Below are 25,820 nucleotides of genomic sequence, written 5' to 3' on the forward strand. Positions count from 1 at the left end.
TGGCGTTTTGTGGAATGGAATGACTGTCCCCACATTTCACAATTCATATAAATTTTCAGCGATGGAATTTAGTTACAAAAAACTTGGAAAGAAGTTACTTATATCGTGGAAAGGGCTGACATTTTGACGCGAGTAATTACGGATAAATATCCTGCCTTTTGACCACGTAATTAGCCTGAAACTTAATTGCCGAATTTCATTTGCAATTAATTGAAACCAAATTCAAAGAATCAATGTTATGTGTAATTGTAAAGCTGCTTATTGTCTTCTTAATCCACTAATAGTATAGAGAGAGAAATTTCTATACTTAATCACCAATTAATCTTTATTTCGGTAATTAGAAACTGTAACAATGGGAAGGGCTGACGTGGATATGATTTACATGGTGTCCCGCTTTTTCACCCCTATTCATTTAACCCCCTATCATTTAACCCCGATTTTTTCACCCCTGTATCATTTAACCCCTCTATCTTTTAACCCCTCTATCCTTTCACCCCGATTTTAATCTTTCTATAAAATAAGGCTTGTTAAATTAGCAATATAATCATTTGGCCATGCCTCGCGGGCCATGGCCATGCCTCAGTGGCCCGTGGGACTTGATATGAAACTATCACAACCGAACGTGGGATTAATTTATCCACTTAAATCTGACAAAACATGCCTTTAATGTCGACTGCCAATTGGCGGTATGAAATGATAGAGGCTTGAAATGATAGAGGGGTTAAACGATAGAGGGGTGAATAAATCGGGGTTAAATGATAGGGGGTTAAATGAATAGGGGTGAAAAAAAGTAGAACCGATTTACATAGTTTGCAAACTAGTGACTTATGGCATGAATTGTTCGAGGTTTTCACAATAGCGCTTTGTGAAAAGTGGCGGCATATATAATCAATTTTTAAGGAAATTTTAAGTAAATTAGCCTAGTGACACTGGTTTCTGCACACACACGCTCAGAACTCTAATCTTAAAACACGAGGCGTGAATACTCGATTTTTCAAACATTGGCTATGTAATGAGGGCCGCCAAACTTATCAAATCCGCTATAGTATAGAAAAATATATAGCAGACACTTGCCGAATACTCAAAATAAATTCACAAAATGGTCAAAAAAATTCAAATTGACAAACAAATTATTTTAGCGACAAATTAACTCAGAATAGAAATCTATTATTTTTGCCTCAGCAATACTGTAAAGCAAAAATCAGGAGCAATGCATCAAAAATGACTAACTAATAATAAGTTTAGTCATGAATGTCTGTAACTTTAACTCACAAATCACACACAATCAAGAAAAACAGCTTCAGGAGGCAAATCAAAACTAAGCCAAATTCACCTCGTGAAAATTTGGGCACTTCCAGAACCCATTAACATAACGAAAACCCAGCAGCGAATCAAAAAATACTGTCTTTTTTACACCTAGAAAAAAATTTATAGGTCTTTGAGAAGCAGCCAAGCCAGACTGAAGGTAAAATATCTTCGTGAAATATACTTGAGATAAATCTTTTCAAAGTATTCCCGAAGTGCCCGAAACGTAGAAAAAATCAGCCAGAGAAAACCCTTGAGCATTAGTTCGAAAAGAATAATTCTGTTTTGATCACATTAGGTTTTTTCATAGCTTGAACTTTTACTGTTCAGAATAAAATGCGCATGCAGTGGGTGTGCACATAATACTTTTGCATTAGCTGAGTTTGAATAATCTAGAACATTAAGCTACATACGGCCAAATGTAATTTTACTTTAATACATAGCATGATTGAACGATAACAAAAATGTACGCAGAACAAACTGATTTATTAGAACATTTGCGAACAAAATTTATTATTACCTGAAAGTTCAAACTCAGCAACTGTATAACGAATTACAAAATTGCCATTAAGCGCTCGCAAGTTTGATATTACTTGTAACGGAAACCAACTTCATTGAAGTTATAAATTATAAGTTATTAATATATTAGTTATCATATCTCTTCCTTGACTTTATTACCATATCAAAAATAATTCCAAGATCGATCACAAGCATCAAACGATCTTTCACGCACAATCTTATTCGGTCACTCGTAAGAAGAAATATCAACATCGAGTTACGAACGGCGTGAACAAGAGAACGCAGCAAAACACTCTTACATTTTCAGTTATTTGCAGACACATATTTCGGATGATTTTCGTAGATTGATCTAAGATTAACACCAGCTTAGTCTTAATTCAATCACAGATCTTTCAATTTGCCGCAAAAATACGGGCAACAATGTCAACTACGTCGGATTAAAACAGAGATTCAAAGCATTATTCGGTTACATCAACTTAGCTGTCAAAACTTTCTCTAAAATTTATCCATTATTTCTCATCTTTGATTTCTCATGACAACGATTAATTCAACGAAAAGCGTTTATTACTAAAAAGGAGCTCAAATAAGACTTTACAACATTACCGTTAACAACTGACGTCAGAAAGTTTATTTCTGACATTTTATTATCATACCAATTACCATTTCAAAACTTTTAAACAGAATTTGAGACCCTTTGAAATGGCAACTATAAGGAATTGAATTAGTTTGAGAGGGTTCATCTTGTAACTATCACTACAAACAGCACATCATCGGATCAAATCTGTTACCATTATGAGGGGAAATGTAAATAAGAATAACCAAAGTTTGTCAACAATAGAGCCAAACTATGGTTTATAATGGTGTAACAGTTGTAATTTGATAGCCTGAAACGTCAACATGAAGTATTTAACTAACAGGAGCTTTTCGTTATCGCCTATATTAGAAAGACAATGCAAATTTCTTGCGATTCCTTGCGAACGATTCTAATTTATGTAGCTGCGATTGAACGGTCTACCAATTTTCAACTAATGCTCGGTTTTTCAAACATTTGGCAATTTTGAACTGAGCAACTTTAGTCCCAAATGCTAGACATGACTTCAAAAAATTACCATTTTTGGTTCAAAATTTATCAATAAATTTAATTAAATTGTTATGAAAAAAAAACTTGTTACGAAATTTTACAAGGACTTCGTCTAGCTCTATAAGTAAAACGTAAGTGGCTCATTGCAGATCTACAAGCATATCGCCCACATATATCATAAATTGCTGAAAGCTCCATTGGATAACATTGTCATCCAAGAATTGTTGCCCAGCATTTGATAACAGCGACGATATTTAACAATGGTGGAGAGCCAAACAAAGCCAAAACGTCCCATTTCCAGCAAAAACAATCTCGAAGTTTTGCGGACACAGCCTATTGCAGTAACCCCTGATAAACAACCGGACAAAGGTATGTAGCCGTTCAAACAATTCAAACACGGTTATGATTTGTATCATTAAAAAGCACGTCGAGACCAAAAAAGTTTTTTTTTAGATTTAAGGCGGCCTTAAATTTTTGGCTTTTTGTTGCATCAACTTTGATGTTTCCATAGGAGCATAAGTAATTTTAAATATACCATAAACAAAACTTTTCGAGGGAAGAGGATTTCTGGGTAATTTTTTGGTCCATTTCGCAAACATATCGAAAAGGTTGTTTAAAAACAGTTTTTCCGACCCATATTGGGTGCGGTAATGTACACACAGAGTACTTTTCGTTTATTTTGTTGGGTCTAAATTGGTCGATCGACAATCTTGACCTGGAACGATATCAGCGATATCAGTGGTATCATTGAAATCCTGTTGAGCTTAGAGTATTTAAATTGGAGTTTTTTCAGCGAGTTTTTGTGGTTTAACGTTTTCTGAACATTTGTCTTATTTTCGTTCTTACAGGATTTTCGTTAGGACTTAGATGTATTTTGCTTAGATATGTCAAAATTGTTTAAAAATCTATCAAAGGCGAAAAAAGTTCATTAACCAATTGACCCGACTCTTTCCGTTGGAATATTGACTGATCTTGCGACAATTTTCGTTCAAAAATCTGAAGTCCAAACAAGAGCACAGACTCAGAACTGCTGACACAATCTTACTATACCATAGAAAATTGTAATCGGGATTGCACTAATCAACAGTGCTAAGAAATATCATTTTGACGGTCATTTGCCACATTATTTGCTAAGACTTCCAGTTTGAAACAATTTTCTAAAAATTGTACTATCACTCCTTTTCAGAAAAATTGTCAATCATCAGTTCAGCTTTAAAGTTAGTTTAATTATATTTAATCGAAATATTAAAATCTTAAAACATACAATTTGAATACAAAAATTATACCAAACAATGTTATTTTAAATTCTGTTCAATTCGTCCCATTTGTTTGTGACGATGAAATCAAAAACTACTACGGATTTGCAGGTAGATTTTTGCAGACTTGTAAAGATTAGGACTAAAAATCAATTTCCACAATCGTTTTTCTCAAGTCTGTTTCAACATAAACATCTCACCATCGCTACCAAATAATTGACGAGCAAGCAGTAGTTCATCAGTGCTATTTCCCCTCAATATCTCGACATCAGTTCAATGCAGTCATCAAAGTAACATTTCAAAATTTGTTATTCTTTGAAAATCACCTCATCTCAGAACAAAACCATTTAGTTTAAAAATGTATCATTTCGATTCTTCTTTTAACTTTCTCGTATCTACATCTTAACATTCTGGTAGCACCAAAAAGCAACAAAAATGTAATTTGGACCGGACCGGTCTTGAGAATTTTAATAGCATCCCTAGGTTCTTTGACAGCTCGCACAAAATGATTAAAGTAATAAAAAAATTTGAACCATTCCAAGTTCAATTTCGTTTTCGTTCAGTATTTACTCCCAAAAATTATGGAAATAATCGAAAACAAGCATCCAGTTGTCAAACACCAAAATGAACTCTACACATTGAAAATAAGGTTGTTAAATTAGGGTTTAAAAACTATCATCAAATTCGAACCTGTAAATCTATCGGAAACAACAAAAACAAGTTCTCAGCCAAATTGGCATTGAAATTTCTTTTATGTAAAAGTGATTTTATGTGAAAAAATGGGTGTATATCTTGAATTTTAAAAATCTGTTTTCTTAATCTCCATTGTGGTGATAATTTTCAGGAAAGAATCCAGAGAAGAATCAGGAATAATGCTCGACTGAAAATAGTTGAGCTCGTTTCGGTTTCCAGCTCCTCTGGATACCAACAGAATCCAGTTCCTCATTGAGCCGTAGCAACACAATGAAAACAATAAAAAGCCCCTCCACGTGGCTTGCACCGATAGAATTGAACAGGAAAAGAACACTTTGATAAAGCATTGAAACCTATTGACTACTGCTTTCTTTTCTGACTAAAAAGAGCTGAAACATTTTTTAAAGCATCTGATTCTCCTATGAAAACGACCAAGATCAGTGAAGCGCGTTCGCGCATAATGTTCCAATAGCCATCCGCCACGTAATTTAACAAAACTATCAAACGTAAAATCCGTATAATCTGATTACAGTCTTTCTCGATAAAAAAGCGGGTTCAATAATAAGTGCAACATAACAGACTAAAATCGGAAGAATTAATCTCAAAGGACTGTCAATGGGTTGATTTGCAAGTCGCTCGCTAAAGAAAAGAGGGAAGATATGTAGTGTACCGTGGGTAGGTAATTTATGATCAAACTCTTTAGAACCCAACCATTTACACAAAAAAATTGGTGGCCAGGGGAAATAAACTAACGAAAACTCGCATTGAAGCGACGATAAAAACAAGTCAATTATTTAAAAAAAATCGAAACAAAATTCTCCGTATCCGCTTCATTTTTTCAAGATTCGGAAATAACACCTTGTGTTCAGATTTAAAAGAACAAATATAGAGGGCATCAAGTTCTCTTAGAGCCTTTCAGCTCACTAGTCTTCAAGTATGCGATTCACAGAAACTGTTTTGGAGACGTACGCTCATGGTATGAAAGGCGACTACCACCCCCCCCCCCAAACTTCTTCCCTCTCCCCCATCAGTCCCCAATCCCCCCCCCACTGCGCTCATCTCACACCGATTCAATTAAGCTAAAGCTAGCCGCATTAAACCGTAGCTAGCTACTGACGAAGCCAACAACCCACCGGTCAATTAAGAGCAATTTGCCCGACATTAGTCGGTGTTTGTTGGCTAATTTTAAGCCTGTTTGTTGCACCTCTTGCCTCACCGTGAATTATTGCAACGGTATGCAAAATTCATTTTTGATTCGGATTTTACGATATCAAAGAACTACATTGATTTGTCCTTCTATATTGACTTGTCTTCTAAAAAACGCGCAATGGTGAAAATTAGTCCTATGAGACCTGAGAACACGGAACAACACCTTACTGCCATCCACAGAAAACAAAGATAGAAGTTGTACAGCAATTTTACCAACAAAATTTTTACAACACCTCAGCCCCTTAACCTCAGCCACATCAAAACCAATTAACTTAAATTAATTTTTAATCAAGGGAGGTTAAAAATGATTCTCAACTAGTGGCCTCAGAACCCAATCAATTAGAACGTTTTCATTAAAGGAGGATAAAGTTTCTCAGAAAGCTTACGTGGAACAGTAACAATTTCCTTGAAAAATTGAATTTATAATAAAAATGAAAATACAGCTGTAATTAAGCTCAATAATAAAAAAAACCACCTTGGCCTCTAATTCTCAACGTTGCATCAAAGGAAATTAACTCAAAATAATGTTTTATTAATTGAGGTTGTAAATGTTACTCAAAAAGTTGCCGTGGAGCAGCAATTTATTTTTGTATTTTTTCCCGTAAAAATAAACAATGGAAATATAAATACCTATGAAAATGCAGCTGTAATTAAGTTCAACAGTCTTAAAATAACAAACATAAAAGTTGTTAAACACCATATGCGCCTTCCTTTGAATGTAAACTAATTGCGAAAAAAATAGTTTTTGTGACAACACAATAAAACTTTTGGAATATTTCTGCCCAATTGTGTTACATGACATCTGACATTTACTGATATTTCAAGCTAGTCGAACAATTACATATAAAATAATTTACCATTTAAAGATTTTGCAACTAACCATGCTATGTAACTTCCGCGTATTTGAAACGCGAAAAGGGAAAGAAAAAACTCAACCTCATTTTTTACGAGAATACAAAAACTGAAAATGTCTCTTCAAAAATTGATTCAATGCTTTAAGATCATTATTCAGTGATAGCAGTCTTGTATGACCACGTAACACATTAAAATTAAAAACCGTCGAGTTGGCATGAAGTTCCGACATGTTCTTGGTCAACTGGAACAAAAATAGACACATATAAAAAGCAGCTGTCTGTTTGCTTAGTATTCCTTAGAAGCTCAAAAAAGAGCCTCATATTTTTAACATCATTGTATAGATTCATTTTCAGGAAACTGCGAATCATTTGTCCTTCTACGAAGAACGTTTTAACGTCAAAAAAAATGTTGCCACTGATTCTCAGAAATACATCAAGCTCGGGTGACATACTAACACTCTCTAGTTCACAGAAAAACGAAGAATGTAGTACGTTGTTACCTCTGCACTCCTCACTAATATTAATTACCAATATGTGGGTTTTTTAAGGCAAAAGAACAAACGTCATACGTTGATGATATTTTTGTTCAGGTAATAGACAGACGTATGTGTATCTGACTCATGAGGCACTGCATTATAACCCAGGGGAGTGGAGACGCAGGATTCCCTTGGCTGATATCCTCGGATGCCACCACTTGAGAGGCAACGACACCGAGGACTCTCGCGGATACTTCAGAGGTCAGTTAATGTTCCTCATAATTATGCTCTACACCTTCAATTCTTGTCATATCCAAATACATTTTCTATATTCAGGCCTTTCATACGATTCATGACCTCCTGCTTTCTCTTGGGTTCTTTATTGTACACCAGTTAAGTATAATTTTGTCACCATGTCGGATTTAACGTTTCTTCCTATCAGAAATTTCAGTTGGCTTTGGTGACAGAATTGGCTTTATCTGATGTATACTAAAAAGCATAAAATGCGGGTACATATATCATGCAAGAGACCTAAAGAGATAAAAAAAATACAATGTCGAAACTCGGGGTGCAATTAACAGAACAAGGAAGGCTGGCCTGACCCATCAGTAAAAACTTGGGCGTGATAGCTGAGAGGTAAGGTGTGTGATTCACACGCCAATGATTGAGACTTCAATCCCCTGCCTCCGTGAAGCTGTCTGTGTAAAGATGAGCTGTTACTTAACCATAGCTTCAGGTTGTCCATAGCCTGACCAATGTTGGCACCACGTGAAAGTTTCAGACGCAAAAAAGGGGCCATCGTCGCCAAAAAAAGAGCAATGATGCTCATAAAAAAGAACAGTCTGAAATATGGGGAATAAAAAGAAAAAGGGCAGCTGAGAACAGGTCGCTGTGGCCTAATGATGTTCCGCTGCGATTACGCAGGAACAATTTATTTTATTTTATTTCCATAGTTGAGGATCACTCTCGATGTTTCGGATGTCATCGCAACCCTAGAATACCGATGGTTAAGAAATACGGCAAATCAGAAGTTAATATGCTTTCGTCGACAACTGAGGAAATCAGAAGTGTTCCTGTAAAAAAAGGCAGTTCTATCAATGTTCAAGCTTGCCTCGACTATAACAATGAGAGGAAACAACTGATAAATACCCAGTAAATAAATAGATAACGTGTTTGTCCGCTGTAAATTATCTGGGGTTTTATTCAAAACTCGACCAGCAACTGCAGCCAAACTTTTCGAAGATGTTGACTTTTTCATGAAATAGGAAAAGGTTTTCCAGAGCAGGGTCAAGTTAATTTTCATTTTGTTCAGAAAGTGTCATGCATATTATTTAAAAAAAACGCGTTTTCTGAATCAATTTTCACCTTTTCATGAACAATATTCACGTTGCCAACGTGTGTCACCTAGCAGTTTCTAGAAGCATAAAGATTCCAAAACGAAAAAAAAAAGATTTGCGCACTTCATTAATTCAATGTTGCATATCAAAAATACGAGTTAAAGCAACAATTGAATCCTCTCTAGATCAATCATCAGCTGTGCTATTGATCAGTATTTAAAGTAAACATAGCATCAAAACCAATCGAAATCTGATGAAACTATCAGCCGATTACCATTGTTCATCATTAAACAGCACATAACCCTTTCCAAATCTCTTGAGAAAATACTGAACAACTACACCAATAGCAATCGAGAATCGCTGTTAACAAATGGCTAAAAATATAGATGTTTATCTAAATGGCCACTTCATTGTCTTAGGCTTTTAACTGACAACCAGTCCAAAGAAAATACTACCCATCTTTGAAAGAAAAAAATTCAGACATCCAAAAACAGGGTAATAGAGACTGACACAAAACATTGCCTAAAGACTGCCGAATATAGCTGTACACTAGACTTGCTCGACGTAAAGTATAGATAGAAACAGATAAGAAATTAAATGTAACTCAACTTTATTTCGTTCGCATTGCCTTGTCACTAATAGCCTTCATTATAGCAGCTGAAAAGCGGCATGAAAAGTGATCAAAGCCGATTTTTGAGCTCTACGGAGTGACAAAATGTGAAACAAAAAAGCGCCAAACGACAAAAACAAAACGAAAAACCAACATCATCGTAATATAGCGTCGCTCAGCTTACAGCTATAAAAAGTCCATTTATTTAAACAGACGAGACATCACTAACAACAAAACAGACAGGATTACTATTGAAAACTTTTGCCAGCCGCCCTCTAAGGCACATAATAATAAAAAATATCTCAGACAACTCAACAAAATTTGTTCAAGACTCGGAAATCTCTTTTGTTTGGCATTAAAAGGCAACAAAACAAAATGGAAAGAAATGTAGACCCAAAAACTTTGGTATCCCGAAAAACCAATGGGCCAAATATAAATCAGAGATTCGCTAATTCAAACATAAATTGTGCTACTTACCATACTTTTGTTTAGGTAACTAAATGATTAACGTTACACGAACACTAAAAACGCTTAAGAAAATCAGAATGCATACAGCACTATTCCATTTGGTCATTTTCAATGATAGTTCAAAAATACTTAAAGTTAACTAGAATTTTAATCTGTATTTTTTTAAAGATAGGGTATTCAAAATCTGATTAAAATCTGAAAAATCATTTGACTATCAAAATCTAGTTTACAGTTATTGGTACCAAATTGAGACATTGTTTTGAGCAAAGTTTGCTCAAAGTTTACTCTTGTAGATTTTTCTTACTTTCACAAAACTAAAGTTTTTGAAGAAAAGAGAAGTAAACGAATTCCAGTGTTGCAAAAAAATTTAAACCAGTTGTCAGTTTCTGTTTTCCTTATTCAGCCTGAAACAAGAAGATGAAGCTACTCAAAAAGCAGGGCCCTGGGTACTTTCAACCATTTTTGACGTAAAGGAACATTTGCAAAACTAGTATAACTTTGCTGCAACAATTTACAGTTGAAAAGTTGCCCAGATTTTTCTAGCAGGTCTTAGGAGAGAATTCGGCTAAAAATGCTTTTGCTTTTGTGAGCTGGTGAAACTAAATCACAACCAAAATTCTCGACTCTAAAGGCAAAGATATTATTATTTTGATACCTAAAATCTACAAAACGAAACGAATATAAAACAACCATTTATTAACACCACTAGTTATTAAGGCAACAAAAAACTCCAAACTACAACACCAAACTATTAAGGCAACTCTGACGAGAAAATTGGGGGAAAAACTGACACAAAATGACCAACAAACCTATGGAAATGATAGAAACCAACTAAATATACGATCAAAACTTATAAAACGTGTAGAACACGGTGAACTACGCAATCCAAAGACCAGTTGAATCGTTCAATAAATGCTTGAAAACAACAAAACACATCCAACAAATTTGGAATTTCATTTGATAGCATTTAATACTTAAATCTAGAAATTAAAACGCTGTAATTAAATGAACATGATTTATAAATGAACATGATTTATAAATGAACATGATTTATAATAAAGAATTCGACTGCTTAATCGTCAATAAAAATTTGAAGATAATTCCTTAAAAACTCAGCTACAAAATAACGCAATGTTGAAAATTTGCCATGTATACATTTTACAAAATGCCATGTAAACATTATCCTAAACATTTTACAAAACAATCTAACCAAAAATTGCATCGATAAGTGCAGGAGAAATTTAATTGCTATAAACATTGTTTGAGATCATTTAAGAACTTAAATTTTTAAAAAGACTTGATAACTGAAAGTTAAAAGCACAAACTATGCAACAAAAATTAAAAAATGTAACAAAAAACAAAATTTGCTGAATACTGAGCGTTGATGCAGTCAAAAACCTTAACATTTAATAAAACTGCAAGCTTACAAACAAAAGAGATAGCAAAGACATGTGTTCTTAACAACTAAAATGACAAAAGCTTAAAATAAAAATAATTGCAAATTTGAAACCAACAAACTACAATTTTAAAAATTTGCGCTCAAAGACAAATTAACCTGCATCAGAATTTGAATAAACTTATCAAACTTCAAAAGCGGCTCTCGTTACCTTTAGAAAAACGTTCTGCCACCCATGTCGACCCGCAGGACATCTTATCTGCTAATTGATCTTCAAAAACTGTCCAGTGACTTAATTGCCTCTGGCATCACAGCAGAAAAACAAAGAATACTGGAATCTCACAAATCAGAGCCAGGAGAATTTGCGTGATTGATTCAAAATGGGAAACTGAAAAACAACAATAACTTTCAAATACAAAAGGCTGTTGGTAGCTCGTATATGCAACCTTGACATAAATTGGATGCAGGTCGAATAGCAAGGAGGAATTTTTGAATCCTGAAGACTGCAAAAAAACGTTTGGTGATTTTTTAAGACACCATAGAAGATTATAACAGATTAACGTGGGATAAAGTGCTCTCAGCAAAGTGACGAGGGGCAGGTTCTACTGGTAGCTAGCTTAAGTGAGGAATTTATCATTTTAATAACTGTCCTCCACACAATGAAGCTATGCATCCCCATTAATTGACCTGAAATTTATCTATAGAGCCTAAGGAGGCTTTAAGTGTATAGCACAGTAGCTAGGGATCTGCTAGTTTACACTGCTTCTCTTGAGTTTATCAAGAAAAAAACGCGGGTCAGATAAAAAGTCGGTACAGTCGTAAGGAAAAATGCCGAACATGACCAGGACTAAACAATTGCTACAAATTTTTCGAGAAAAATTAAAATCAACGAAACAATGAACAAATTCTGTAATTAAATTCTGACACAATGGGATGCCACTAAATACTCACCTACACAGACTTGAGAATTATATTTTTCAAATCATACGGCATTAAAAAGCTCCAAAGAAAGGAAGCAAAACCTCACCCTAAAGCAAAACCCAGTAATTTTTTTTTCTATTTAAGGAAATGCCACAAGAATCAGACACAAAATTCTAATCAAAAAATCGTCTACAGCTGTGTATAAGATGACGCTGACACAAAAAAGATTAAAAATTAAACCACAAAGCAAAAAAACTTAAATCTCAATTCTCTAATATCTACTACCAACACAGGCCATTGAAATAAATTTTCATTAATAATTGAAAAACAATTGAAGCAAGAACATTCACAATTAGAGTTGGAAAAGCAAACTAAATGCCAAAAAGAGGAGCAAAAGAAAAAAAATCCGATAATTCAAGTTCTGGAGTCATACTGACAAAAGGAATCAACTTAAACCAGAATGCTGAGTGAGATTGAAAATTATACAGTCACTTACCGAATTGTTTCACACCTACTGTTAACCCTTCCTCTCAGAAAGAGGTGATGTGATGCAAATAGCCACTCACTATGCAAATAGTGCTCGGGACTTCGGAAATTAGGCGAAAACTCGATTAGGCGAACACATTTTTTGTAGCCATTAAACAAAAATTTTGGTCTAAAGTTTTGTGGACACTAAGCGAACACCAATTAAAACACTTAAAGCAGTATTTCAAAATCCACTGGACGCTTTAGAGTACTCAAAGTGTCCCCATTAAATGTCTCTACGTGAAAACTGATTACAAAAACAGTCACAATTTTCGTTTGTTATTGAAAATTTGTAGAAGTTCTTTTTATGTCCGTCCAGCATTTATGGCATCATTTTTTCTATTTGAACTTCCCATAACTGTAAGCCAATTAGAATACAGAAATGAATATTTTTTATCATGTTTTGGACTTTTCCGCCTTTATCTTTTTGCCAAATACTTTTGCCGGAACATTACACTAGGGGCAAAAATAATTTGCGAAAACGATACAGTTTAAATGTGCTTTGTTTACTCATTTTCATGTGAGGATATCTGTTAGGAACACTTGAGTTCTTTATAGCCTCGACTGGATTTTGAAATACCATCCTTAAGTGTTTTAATTGCTATTCGCCTACTGTCCACAAAACTTTAGTTCAAAACTTTTGCCTAGTCGCCACAAAAAATGTGTTCGCCTAATCGAGTTTTCGCCTAAAATCCCATCCCCTCTGCTCTTTATTATAGTTAAGCAGATTTACCTGTGTGAGATTTTCCACGTGTGTCAACTCCTATGTTTAAAAATACTCCAACAAAAAGGTTGGTTGGGGTTAGAATTGAGACTCTCTAGCAATCTCTTCGCCGAGTCATACAAAAGCAACATTCCAATTCAATTCAATTTGATTAAAAAAAGACTTGACCCCGGTGCAGTCTAGTTCCTGAGGTTTCTGTATTTCAAGCCATACATGCATAAGAAAAAGTCAAATTCGTCAGACCACAAACTGAAAAAGATCAACAGAGCCAAAATTACTGGCACACACTTTGCGTAAAATTAACAACGTCGTGCTTTACGCGAATTTTGATCTAGTACGCTTTCGCATGCAAATATTTCAAGTGTTTGCAACTTGAGCACAATTTTGCAACAATTCATGAACCAACAACTTTTGACCCCAAACTAAACAATAAGTGAATAGCTTTTGTTTTGAATCAACACCACGGATTCCAAACAAAAAAATAGTTTACGCCCTCCAAAAATTAGTTCACGGCTCAGACTTTAAAGACAGAGTTTTTGAACTTGGGTATCATTTTTGGGTCCAAAAATTGGCCTTTATGTCTCAAATCCGCTTTCGGTTTGCAACAAACACGCCAATTAAACACAAGGACGCGTAGATTTCTGTTTCTTCAGAAATGTCGAGGTTAAGCTATCAATAAAAAGGCAAATAGAGCAACTAAACCAACTGCAAGCTTGAATATAAGTTAAAACAAGATGATCAAGTAGTTGGACTGACTTTCTGCCATAATATACTCACAATAAATCAAATCAACACACTTTATTTGTGTAATAAACAATCATCCGTTTCATGTATTCAAACATACCAGTTCGGTATTAACTCAAAACTTGTAATTGCAATTGAATTAGAGTTAACCAGTAGTTGAAACTTTTTAATGTCAACGCAACCCTGACTTTAGTGAAAGTTGCCCAAACGGTTTAAATCGGTTCATTTATAACGCCGCCATTTCTTACTACATTACATGGTTTGCTTGGCACTAAACAGAAATAACCGTAAACTTGTATCAATTAAACTACACGTCCAGTTTCGTTATGACAATTAGCACAAAAACCCTAAAAGTTATCGTCCAAATTTATTAAAAATAGAAATCAAAAACTTACCAACTTTATTACCCTACTTTACCTTCCATTAACATACAAGTTTCGTTTCGTAGATAATTATATTCATATTAAACTACCTTCCATTAACATACAAGTTTTGTTTCGTAGATAATTATATTCATATTAAACTGGAAACTTATCAGAATGCCCTCGTTAAAAGAATTTTGAATTGTAAACCATAACTCATTTTTGACTTTTCTAGTGAAGTTAATCAACAGATAAACTGAATTAAAGCACAATGCAAAAGTCACCAATTTTTCCTCGACCTCTTAATGTTGTTATGCGAACACAGGAATGGAGGCTCTTTTCCATTAAATTAAAAGAAAATTGGATTTCGACAAGTTTATTTAAGACAAAATAATTTCGAAGAACATTTATAATTAACGCTTAATAAAAAAGCCATCGGTCGCCATGTGAATTTTCGGAATTCTTCTGTAACCAGAACACGTAATTTCGTCGCGAGTCATTTTCGTCATTTTTAACGTAAAAAGTATCACATGATATGCAAGCGAGGCAATTTTTATTTAAACTGAAGGGAAGGGGGTGCATAATATAACAAAATGGGTGGGGGTGGATGGTTGGGGGGGGGGGGGGGCTGATTTTTTTTCGCAAATATACAAAGCACATATATGCAATGATTGTATCAGTAACAATTATATCACTTAATGTTGAGTTATAGATACAAATACTTTTCCTAGTGGTTCTTAAGTTTAGTTTACGCTAGAAAACCTGTTTACTTGCGGGCGGAAGTCATAAAATTCAATGCAAAAATTAAGGCTAAATTGGAAAGCATTTCCGAACGACTCGTTTCAACAAAAGAATTACAAGGAAAACAGCCTCTGAATTTGCGAAACAGGAAATCTTGCGCATCAACTCAATCGCAATACTTCCAGACACAGTTATCAACAGAAGCAACAAGAACACATTCGTCTGCTTAACTCAACAGGCTATTAGGTTCAATGGAGGGGGTTCTCGAGGGGGAGGCGGTGGTGGTCCCATTAGCGGGTCTATGCAGGCACGCCACTTTTCACATCAAAACAAAAATCAGATCATTAATAAATCAATAAAATGTAACCCGTTCGTAGTTTGGATTGTCCTGGAATGGTTATTTTGAAACAGGAATAATAATAATTATTAATCAAAACATTTTTAGGTTTTACCGTAAATAATAGACCGTAAAAGAACAGAGCACCTGACATCTCGCAAAATAAAAAGTTTCCAGAACCAAATTATTCTGACATTTTTCTGTACCTTGAGGTTCTGAATGAACAGAAATTCTTAATTCTCTCTCATTAGAAATCAAAACACACACACACACAAAAACAAAAATACAAGCAAAACTATTAAAGTTATCAAAATTGAGTTGGTGATTGTTTCCGGAAAATTATAAACAGTATTTACCTACTATCATAATCGTCATCGGTTCTCTACAACTTGAGAATTATTCGAAACCATTATCAAAAACACTTCAGTCAAAAATAATTCTCAGAAGTAAGCACTTAGTTAAACAATTCGTCACACTCACACATGAATCAATAGAACCGTACAACAGCGATAGAACAAAAGCAATAGAACCGTGAAAAAAAAACTTCCATTGACAAAAACCTGATTCAGTTGTAAGTTAATATCTGTAAATTTTCATTACTAGTTAGTATATGTACCGAACTAATAGATTGCGTTGAGCAAATTTTCTTGATTTGGCGAGCAAAAAACTTTTTCCTGTTTTAATATTGGTTCGTAAATACTCAAGATGATTTTATTTTCGCGAAACTGAATGTTCCGAAGGATGATAAGGAACTGAAATCCACGGTTGCAAGAACTTAACACCGTCATTAATTTCTTACACAAAAAATAGCAAAATATGGGAAAGCTAATTAAAAATTTTTGCCATGGATTTCTCAACCTTGTTACGCCTATTTACAACGACAAAAGCCAACTACATAAAAATGAACCTGAATTTTCTCAAACCCTTTCTGACGTAATGGGTGATGTTTGTGAAGTAAATGTAACTTTGCTGCTCAATCGATTCATAGCGTTTTTGCATGAAGATTACATTAGAATTCAGTTTCGGTTTTTCAGAGCGGATGGAATACAATAAATGCTAGCATATGAGAACAAAAAATATTTATTATTTTGTCAAAGAAATCCCACAAAATAAAACAATCCAAAAAGCTAAAACATTAGTGTAGTTAATAAAATACCAGCCCTTTGACAAACAAATTGGAGAATTGTGACAAGTTCAAAACAAAACAATGAAAAAAAAAGGAATTAAAACAAATATAATTGAAAATTCTGTTTTAAAAGTAAGATAAATTAAGCTCACACAGAGCAGTTGAATCGTTTATTAACTGCTCCAAAACACCGAGAAAGAAACACATCCCACAAATTGAAATGTTTTCGAAGGTATTTCTCATTTCAAAATGAAATTGAAAATGAATGCTGTACCTAATCGCATTCATTATAGAAGTTATCGAGAATTCGAAACCTTACCACAGTGAGCACTCAGCCAAGATTTTCTAGAAGTTAAGAAACAAAATTGTTTCATATACAGAACAATCTGAAAAGCAATTCAACTGATCTTCACAAAAACTTAAAAAAATTTATAAAAGCACAACTAACAAAAACTTGAAACTAAACTTGAATTTAGCTGGAGTAGAATTCCTGAAAAAAATAAATAAGAGTCACTTTGCATCAATCAGAAAGCGTAAAAATAGTGAAAATTTAAAGATAATTTTTCTCAAAGTTGAATTGAATGAAAAAACCATTATTAACTAACCACCTTGAGAAACTAATTTAATGCACCAGCAACCACGCTATAATAAGATTAGCTTTTCATTGTTGCCAGAAGTTTCACAAACTAGAGGTAGACGTCAAGATAAAAATCGATATATGATACCAATTTTCCAGAAGAAAAATTCGAGAAAGAGATATTAGAGCTGATCGACCGGAACCAAGTGCTTCACAAAGGTTAGAAAACTACGCAAAGGCACACGATGATCAAACCAATTAGCGAGCATTTTGAAAGAACATAATTAAGTAATCAATAAAGGCAGTATAATTTAAATGGGTCTAAGAAATAAGCCCCACGGAAACAAAACCCACTTAATTTAAGATAGGAAATTAACCCCCGCGGAAATAAACACCCCGTCTCTTTTTTTTTCGTGATAATTTGTACGGTGGTAATAGTTTCAAATCAAGTCCCAAGGGTCGTTAAGGCATGGCCATGCCCAAACGCGCTAAATACGCAGCTTGATAAAGTCAAGTGCCGGTTTATTTCCGTGAGGGTTTACTTCCGTGGGTGTTTATTTCCCATCAAAAATTAAGTGGGGAATTTTCCGTCGTTTTTTTTCTAAACCGAAAAACCAAACTTTCTGCTCTAAAAACCAAACTCTTGCCCTATATCGATCTGTCAAAAATTACTGAACTTAAAAAACTGCAAAAAGTGTATGCATAATATGATTCAGATCTTTGATTGATGCAGGAAAACATCGAATATTCCAAATACAGCACTCCGTTGAGTCTTCGTAGAAATCTATTACACTTTAGGAAATTCTAACTGAATATAACATAAAACATTCCTCTAATCGTGCTCCATCGTACGAGCAAATAAAACTAATGCAGCTTATGATATGCATCAAACATTAAAATTCAATAAGTACGACAAGTAAATATGCGTCAATTTGTCTGAAAATCAGAATAGAAATTATTTAAAAACTGTGTGCGTGTGGCCTGACGCAGCCAATAACAGATAAGATATCGATGTGAGAAGTGGCTGGTCGGCCCGTTATTAACTGAGTTATTCTGTCTATACAGGGCAATAGGGGAGTCACAGAAGTGTCTCTAAAAGACATCACAGGATGTCACCACATGAGAGGAAACGAGAAACTGGATCTCAAGGGATATTTCAGAAGTAGGTGGACAACACAAAAATCAAACAATTCGTCTCAAGATCCTTTTCTGTAATAGCCTCCAGCACGTTTGGTCCCCACGTGCACATTATACGCTATCATAAATCATTATTACGAATTACTTAAAATTGAAACGGGAATTTCGGAATTTTAAAGTTCGCCTTTCCTATATTCAACAAATTTTCAACGACTTTGAGTAAAAACTACAAATTCATTACTCGATGTCTACTGTAGGTTGGTTGCACTGGACCGAAAAAAGGCTTAAGCAGAACACGCAGGTTAACGGGAAAATTTTCGAGATTGACCACCTTGCTATTCGTAGGAAATGACACTGGCAAGAAGAAAAAAATGAAAAATTTTTATCGAACAAACTAAAAAATTACTACCAGACTTTTCTAAAAAGACGTCACGAAAACAAGATTAATGAAAAGTAGTATAAGAATGGCTATTTTGGGCTTTTGAGGTGCGATAAAATGCTCGCGAGAAAAATCAATGCAGACGACGAAATTATGGTCGGAAGGCTCCCTGAAACGACTCGACCTAAATTTTGGTTTAGGTCTCAGCTACTTACTCATTTAATTAATTAATCGTTCATCAAAGAATTTGCCTATTATCAGGCAGTAGCAGAAACTGTTTCATCACTGCTGTGATTTTTCTTCACACAATCGTAAGAGTGTGAAAAATAAATGTTAAACATAACAGACTAGCGTCGGACCAATTGCTCCCAAACGAGGGGTTTCATCTCGGTCATCAGCTTACACTTAAGAAGCCTATTTTAACTGGGGGGGGGGGGGGCATAACAGCTTAAATCTAAATTGAAGTGGACAGATAAGAAATGCCCTTCACAATATGAATTTGTCTTCTATCGGTAAATCGCGTACCTAGGCTCTAGGTCAAAGGCGTCCCAAAGGCTCTAGTAGGGCAAAAACGAAGGCAGGGCGCGGGTCAGTGTGGAGGGGGCATCCAAATCACATATAATTGCGCATCATGTCGTCTTTACGCCAACATATCGGGGGTCCAAAATTCATTAAATTACCCTTTAAATATTATTACCCCTAAAACTAACACGTAAATTCGAGCGATGGTATGGGTACAAAAACTGCCAAGAATAAGAAATACTCTTCGCACCATAAATTTGGTCGGTACTACAATAACTGCTGCAAACTTCGTGTGAGAGCAATTAATTAAATATAGTCCTTCCACCCCGGGTTAGGGTACAGTTTCTATGATACACCAGCTTAATAAGAGCAAATAAGAGTAGCTTAAATAACATTGATTCTTCGTTTTCAGTCTACTGCTACCGGCTGTCCAAAAAGAGTGGGCGGAGGGAGCGGGAGTCGATCACATTCGTGTTTGACAAGGGTGATTCTGAGGAGAATTGGAAGACATGTACTCTATGGCACAAGGCTGTCAATCTTCTCCTCAGAGGAGTCACAGACATCACAAGGTACAACTAAGACTTATTCCTTCCAGGTAATTTAGGTACTTTCATAGTAGGTACTTCACAGTACTCACGGCAATAATTTAAGCATGTCAAGTTAATGTTAATGTTATCTTTCACCGATCGAACTATTAAACTATATAAAAATGGAATATTTTAAACTATATATAAAATGGAATCTTTTTAAGAATCTCAAACGCGCTCCTTTTAAAAACTATCAAACGACGAGATCTAGATTAAAATTAGCCATGGTTCGAAACCAAACTGTGCACTTTTAGGGACCGGATAATCGGGAAACAGTGGCCAGAGAAGAAAGTGTTGGTCATCATTAATCCAGCGAGTGGTAGGAAGAAGGGAATGCAGACATACTGGAACATAGTTGCTCCTATGCTGGTAGAGGCCAGTTACAAATTCAGGTCAATTGTTACAACAGGCCCTGGTCATGCATCACAGGTACAAAAGCAATATTAACAAAATTTACTCTAAAGAACAATCAGTTCCAATCTTTCTTGATAATAGTTAAAGAAAAAAAAACTATGCGTCAATCATTTGAGTTTTCAGATCAATTAAATTGAAACACATCTTACATATTCCATATTAAATTAACGACCATTAAAATGATTCTTTCTCAGCACTTGCAAAAAAAATAGCCTTCCGTTTTTTATCATCAGTTCAGCATACATTTGATATGCGCTTTATGTTGATTCCGAGATAAGTCAACGTTCAACATAATTGCAATTTAGCCTATATCATGCTAATCGTGTGTCGAAGACTGCCAAATTTATAATTGGGCTGATAGCGGTAAATTTACGGAACTGATTGTTCGCAGGTGATCATGTCAGAGAACTTGTCTAAATGGACATCAATCCTGTTGATCGGAGGAGACGGAATCTTATTTGAAGTTGTGAACGCACTCATGAAAAGACCCGACTGGAAACGGTTAGAAAGACTTATTGTGTAAGACTTACTATGCAAAACGCACTCTTTAGCTATTACCTCAAAAGCTTTCGAATAGCTAACTAGGATTTTTTAAAAAGTAGAAACCGACCTCGGATATTAAAAAATGGTATCCGGCTACCTCGGATTTTTTCAGGCTACCGAAAGAAGTAGTAACCGATGCCGTGGTCAATGAGTCCAGTTGGAGACAACTTGTTTAAGCTATTGAGTTTTTGTGGTTTACGTGACTCTTATACAGTAATTTGGAACCTGTGCCATTAATCGAGAACTACGTAGCAGATCGAGATGTTAGCGAGCTGCAAAGTTATTTTTTTAAACGCGTATTAACTAAATCATTGTTTTAACTACTAAACACTCCAAATAAATACCTATCTCTTACCGCATTAAAACACTAAATAAATTTTGATACTCGAAGCAAACTTGAACTGAGCAGAAGCCATCTATTATATTGAAATAAACTCGATTTCACTACAAAATTCAAACTGCTGAGCAACTGTTGTTTAAAAGATGTGAACCAAGGTCAAGTGAATTAAAATTATATTTATTCCACAGAACCCTGCTAAGCCCTCTAATGAAACAGTGCCCTATGGTCGTTACCTGCTCATCCCGTTTTGAAAGATCGGAGTCATTAATAAATGTGTGAAAACATCTCACAAAAAACATAGCTTGTTAAGTCCTGGATTATAATCCAAAAAAAATGGTTAAGCTAATGACCTGAGAGTTATCATTTTTACAGCAAACTCAGAAAGTTAACACCCCAATAACACCCCAATAACGCCAATGACCACCCCTATATGCAAAAAGAAAAAATCTAAATAAAGGAAATTTTCTTTTACTGAAGACTAGTCGTTTAAGAATCACTATGAAACCAACACTTTACAAAACATCAACACTTCGCATCCTTAGAATGAGTTTAAGATACAACAACCGTGTGGGAATCAAAAATAGAAAAAGCAAGAAGACAAAAACTAAATTTGGCAAACATATCTTTGAAAGTCAGTGCCGTAAGACTAAGTGAACCTCGTAACATCGTCGTACACGTCAAAATCATTCAAAAGTAGCTTGCAGATTGCCAGAAAATAGCCGCAATAGCTTCGGGTATCTGCAGTCTAAAAAACAGCAAAAAAGACAGACCAAAAAAATTTGTCCTTTCATTGAAGGCTGATATGTTATATTTTGATTAAAAACATGTATAAGTTTTTGCTGCCTCCATTAGCTGCTCTCAAATAACCTTCATTTGGAGTGACACACACCCGTTTGACCTTATCTCTTTGAATTAAAGTGAATGAAAGTCAATTTCAAAGTGAGGAAGTCATTTTTGAGAGTGAGGTAAGTCAAGTGTGACCAAAAATTTATTCACGCGAATGAACAAAAATACTCGCTCCACTAAGAGCGAAAATGACGTCACACATGCACTTCAGTTGAAATTGCATGAACGAATGAACAAAAAGCAGATTTGAAGTGTTTGTGACGTCATATGGTCGTAACAAAAATCGCGACCACGAAATAAAAAACATAGCAGGACAAGTCCTGACGTACAATTCAAAGAATTTTCATTGACTAAACAGAAAAAATAGAGCTAGAATGGACTACGAGTGAAATCAGAAAACCATTTTTTAAAAAATCTGATTAAAAAATAAGAAAAAAAAACAGAAAATCAATGTCAAAATGCCGCATGTGAACAAAAAAAAAACTACTAGCTAGAAATGAAAATTCAATTCAAACAAAAAACTAGGCCTAGAATGAGCTGTGAATGGATTGCTAAAATCATTTAGAAGAAAATGCGATCGAAAAAATTGAAAAAACAGTAAAAATCAGAGTGAAATTGCCGCATGTGAACAAAAAACCGCTACCGAGAAACCGAATTTTTGTTCAAACACAGTTTTCTCAATCAACTTTAAAATTAGAGCGAGGAAAATTCACGCCGCAAAACCACTCGCTTTTTCGCTCCATTTCCTGTTTCGGCGTGACCAAAATCACAACTCCAATTTGACTTCAAAAATCGTGAAAATGTGTGAACAGATCTTTAAAAAAAAAGACAGCGCCCGAATACAATTCAAATTCTTTGAATTGTAAAAAACCAAGAGAAGGCCAATAATAGCCCCAGCTATCGCTGTGCGGCTATTAAAAACTAAATTTGGCAAAAATTTATAATATCTTTGAAAGTCAGTGCCGTAAGACTAAATGAACCTCATAACATCTTCGTACACGTCAAAATCATTCAAAAGCAGCTTATAAATGAATCCAATAGATTGGACGGAACTGTGGAGGCCAAAAAAATTATTTTGGAGACTAAGCGATAAGACAAAAAAGCAAACACAAGTAGACTAAATTCGATTTTTGTTCTAAAAAGAAAGTGTAAAAAACATTAAAACAACTGCTATGAACGCAAGGGACTAATTAGAATGACTTATTCTTTATTATCAACTGATGAAACTTGTTGTTACTGAAACTAAACGATAAGACAACAAAAAAACAACCAACTTTCATAAAAAACTCGCTAAAAATTTTTGAGAACAAATAGTGAGAAAGTCACAGAAATTATTAGAACTGGCCATGAACTCGAACCACTAATTTTGTTCATCGATGTCTCTTTAGCAACCAATGAGACCTGTCAATAAATATACTAAGTGATACAAAAGAAATAATAAAAAAGGGGCAAAAATCAAATAGTCACCAATATTTTCACTAATATTATAAAAATAGCCACTAATGTTATAAAAATAGCCCTTGATGAATTCAAGCAAGTACAAAAGGCGCAATTAGAGCACATAGATCATATTAATCGCACATGAAAAAACACTCAAAACAGAAATGAAAATGTCACACGAAAATATCTTTCAGAAACCGAAAATTTGGGCATACCTGTTTCCAATTGAAAAAAAAAAACAATCTTCAAACCCATTCGCCCTGGACGCGGGCGGCTATTAATTATATATATAAACGAAAAACCACTCTTTTTCTTTCTTCTTTTGACTTGCATTGAGAAGATTGACCTGAATACTCGTTTCAATTCAAAAACCTCCTTGCTTCAAATCTAAGAAGCATTAGCACATTTTAAAAGTAAACAAAAGCAGTGTTGTTCTAGAGCAATTGAGACCCCCCTTGGGTTAATTCCAGCGGGGAGTGGAAACGGACTAGTGGCCACTATTCTGCATGAGAAACACGAGATGAATGTCGCAAACCAACAAGTCAATTCAATGTTCAGGTTAGCACTGTCATTTTCAAATATGATTTCTTAATTGTAAGTTTTTACAAACTTGAGTATAATAAGTTTTGGACAGTAGAGCGCGGATTGGGGCTAGATTGAGCTCGGTTCTATTTTTTTTTGTATTTGCAACATTTAGCTGGCAACTCTGTGAATTTCATTTTGGAAAATACCAAGTCCAAAATATGATAACTTGCTAAAATTTAAGTTCAATGTCAATCGAGTATCAGGACCAAATAATTGTTAAACTTCGTTTGAGAACAATTAATTATTTGGCCTTTCAAGAAAAATTATAGGACAAATTGATCAGCTCGCGGAGAAGAGATCGCTTACAAACGCTCAAAAGACGCGAGCGCTACGATTTTGGTCGAGCTCGTATGACTCTGATGATTGATTGCTCTTATTCTAGCAATTATTGTAGTCCTTTTTGCAAAGCAAAATTTTTGCTTTACAATTCTCGAATTTCTAAACTTTTAAATTAACTTTAACGTCTTTTTTTTAGCGTTGTGTGATCAGTTCCTGGCCTTGTCTTTTGGCCAACAAAAGTCTCTTCAACAAATTATTGTTAGCGTCGGATACAATTGAGCGACAAAAGAAGTGAGCTAATAAACGAAACTTATATACAACGCGGTTTCTCATCTCGTTGTTCGTAATTTTTCTGTTTTTTAGAGCAAAATTTTTTTCGCGTGCGGCAGTTTGACCTCTGCCTTCGCTGATTCTTTCTTCAATTTCTGTACAAATACTTTTAAGAGGCGATACATGTATTCTAACAATACATAGCTGCATTTGTTTAAAACCCTCAAAACGCAACTAAAGGTTTCTCATAACTCAGTTTGAAGTAAAGTTAACCTCATCTTTCCCTTAACATCGGTTTACCTCAGCAATACGGATAGCAATACGGTTTGAAGCACATACATATATAGAACTTTTTCAAAGTTTATTTTATCCCTGCTTCTGATATAGCGAAATCCCACAGTGAACTGAGCAATATAGTTAATGATGTCTGGAGTTTTTTTACTTTTTCAAGAAAAATTTTGCACTGTTTTGAGTTTTTAACGATTAGACCCTTTTTCTTGCAAATCTTGCAAGTAGCCATTTTTCCGGCAGATCTTACAAGATTACCATTTTCTGCCAGAATCTTGCAAGATAACCATTTGGTCTCGACCCGGGAAGACTTCTATCTGTACTTCTATCCGGGAACGCTATCTGTACTTATGAAATGTTAGTGATTTTCCGAATTTTGAGTTTCTTCTTTGTTCTTTAATCTCATTAATGACAGGTCTCAATGTCAGGTTTATATTGAGGTAATTTCAAGTTAATTTACTAATTTGAAATGAAATCTAACGGTTTTGACGAATTGACAACACTTTTCAACAAATTATTTACATTTTTTTTTGATATTTCCATCTTTCATCGGTGTTGTTATTGGTTTGTCACATTTTGTACTGCACTAAGTGGCCATTTTAATAGTCCAATATCGGCCAATTTAATGGTTTTCAATCATGCCGAAGGGTTTTTACGACTTTAACACCTGCTTCGAAAAAAAAATTTTATTTTACCGTTTTTTGTCCTTATTTTGTTTTTCTGTCACTAAGTCTCATTAATGATAGGTCAATATTGCCATTACACAAGTCGTTTTTGAGATTAATTTATTCAATTTACAACAACAGGTTTTAAACGACTTTGACCCGACTTGTTCACAAAAATTAACTAGAATTGTTTGTAAATCCAGCTTTTGCCAAATATTGCATTTCTCAAAAGTTATTTTTTGTTGAGCTAGCTTCAGCGTCTCA

At 34.7% G+C, this 25,820-nt stretch overlaps 3 protein-coding genes across 6 annotated transcripts in view; 1 reads left to right on the forward strand and 2 right to left on the reverse strand.

Annotated features, from left to right (window-relative positions):
• Positions 1-25,820, reverse strand: part of LOC142348751 (target of EGR1 protein 1-like) — a 588,447-nt gene that overhangs the window by 298,505 nt on the left and 264,122 nt on the right. The window lies entirely within an intron of this gene.
• LOC142348750 (UDP-glucose 6-dehydrogenase-like) overlaps positions 1-25,820 on the reverse strand; it is a 338,711-nt gene that overhangs the window by 48,774 nt on the left and 264,117 nt on the right. The window lies entirely within an intron of this gene.
• The window catches only part of LOC142348737 (uncharacterized), a 46,391-nt gene continuing 22,302 nt past the window's right edge, over positions 1,732-25,820 (forward strand). Inside the window, exons 1-6 of one of the 2 annotated variants that reach the window (XM_075400209.1) lie at positions 1,732-3,274; positions 7,508-7,654; positions 19,712-19,868; positions 20,141-20,315; positions 20,692-20,801; positions 23,908-24,027. In XM_075400209.1, coding sequence (XP_075256324.1) covers positions 3,166-3,274; positions 7,508-7,654; positions 19,712-19,868; positions 20,141-20,315; positions 20,692-20,801; positions 23,908-24,027 — 818 coding nt within the window. In that variant the 5' untranslated portion in view covers positions 1,732-3,165. Of the gene's footprint in view, positions 3,275-7,507; positions 7,655-15,270; positions 15,529-18,326; positions 18,424-19,711; positions 19,869-20,140; positions 20,316-20,691; positions 20,802-23,907; positions 24,028-25,820 lie in introns of those variants that run through there. The other variant, XM_075400210.1, reaches the window with a different exon arrangement.

The sequence above is a fragment of the Convolutriloba macropyga genome, chromosome 10, assembly GCF_964194025.1.
Source record: "Convolutriloba macropyga chromosome 10, txConMacr16.3, whole genome shotgun sequence".
In the NCBI taxonomy this organism is placed as follows: Eukaryota; Metazoa; Xenacoelomorpha; order Acoela; family Convolutidae; genus Convolutriloba; species Convolutriloba macropyga.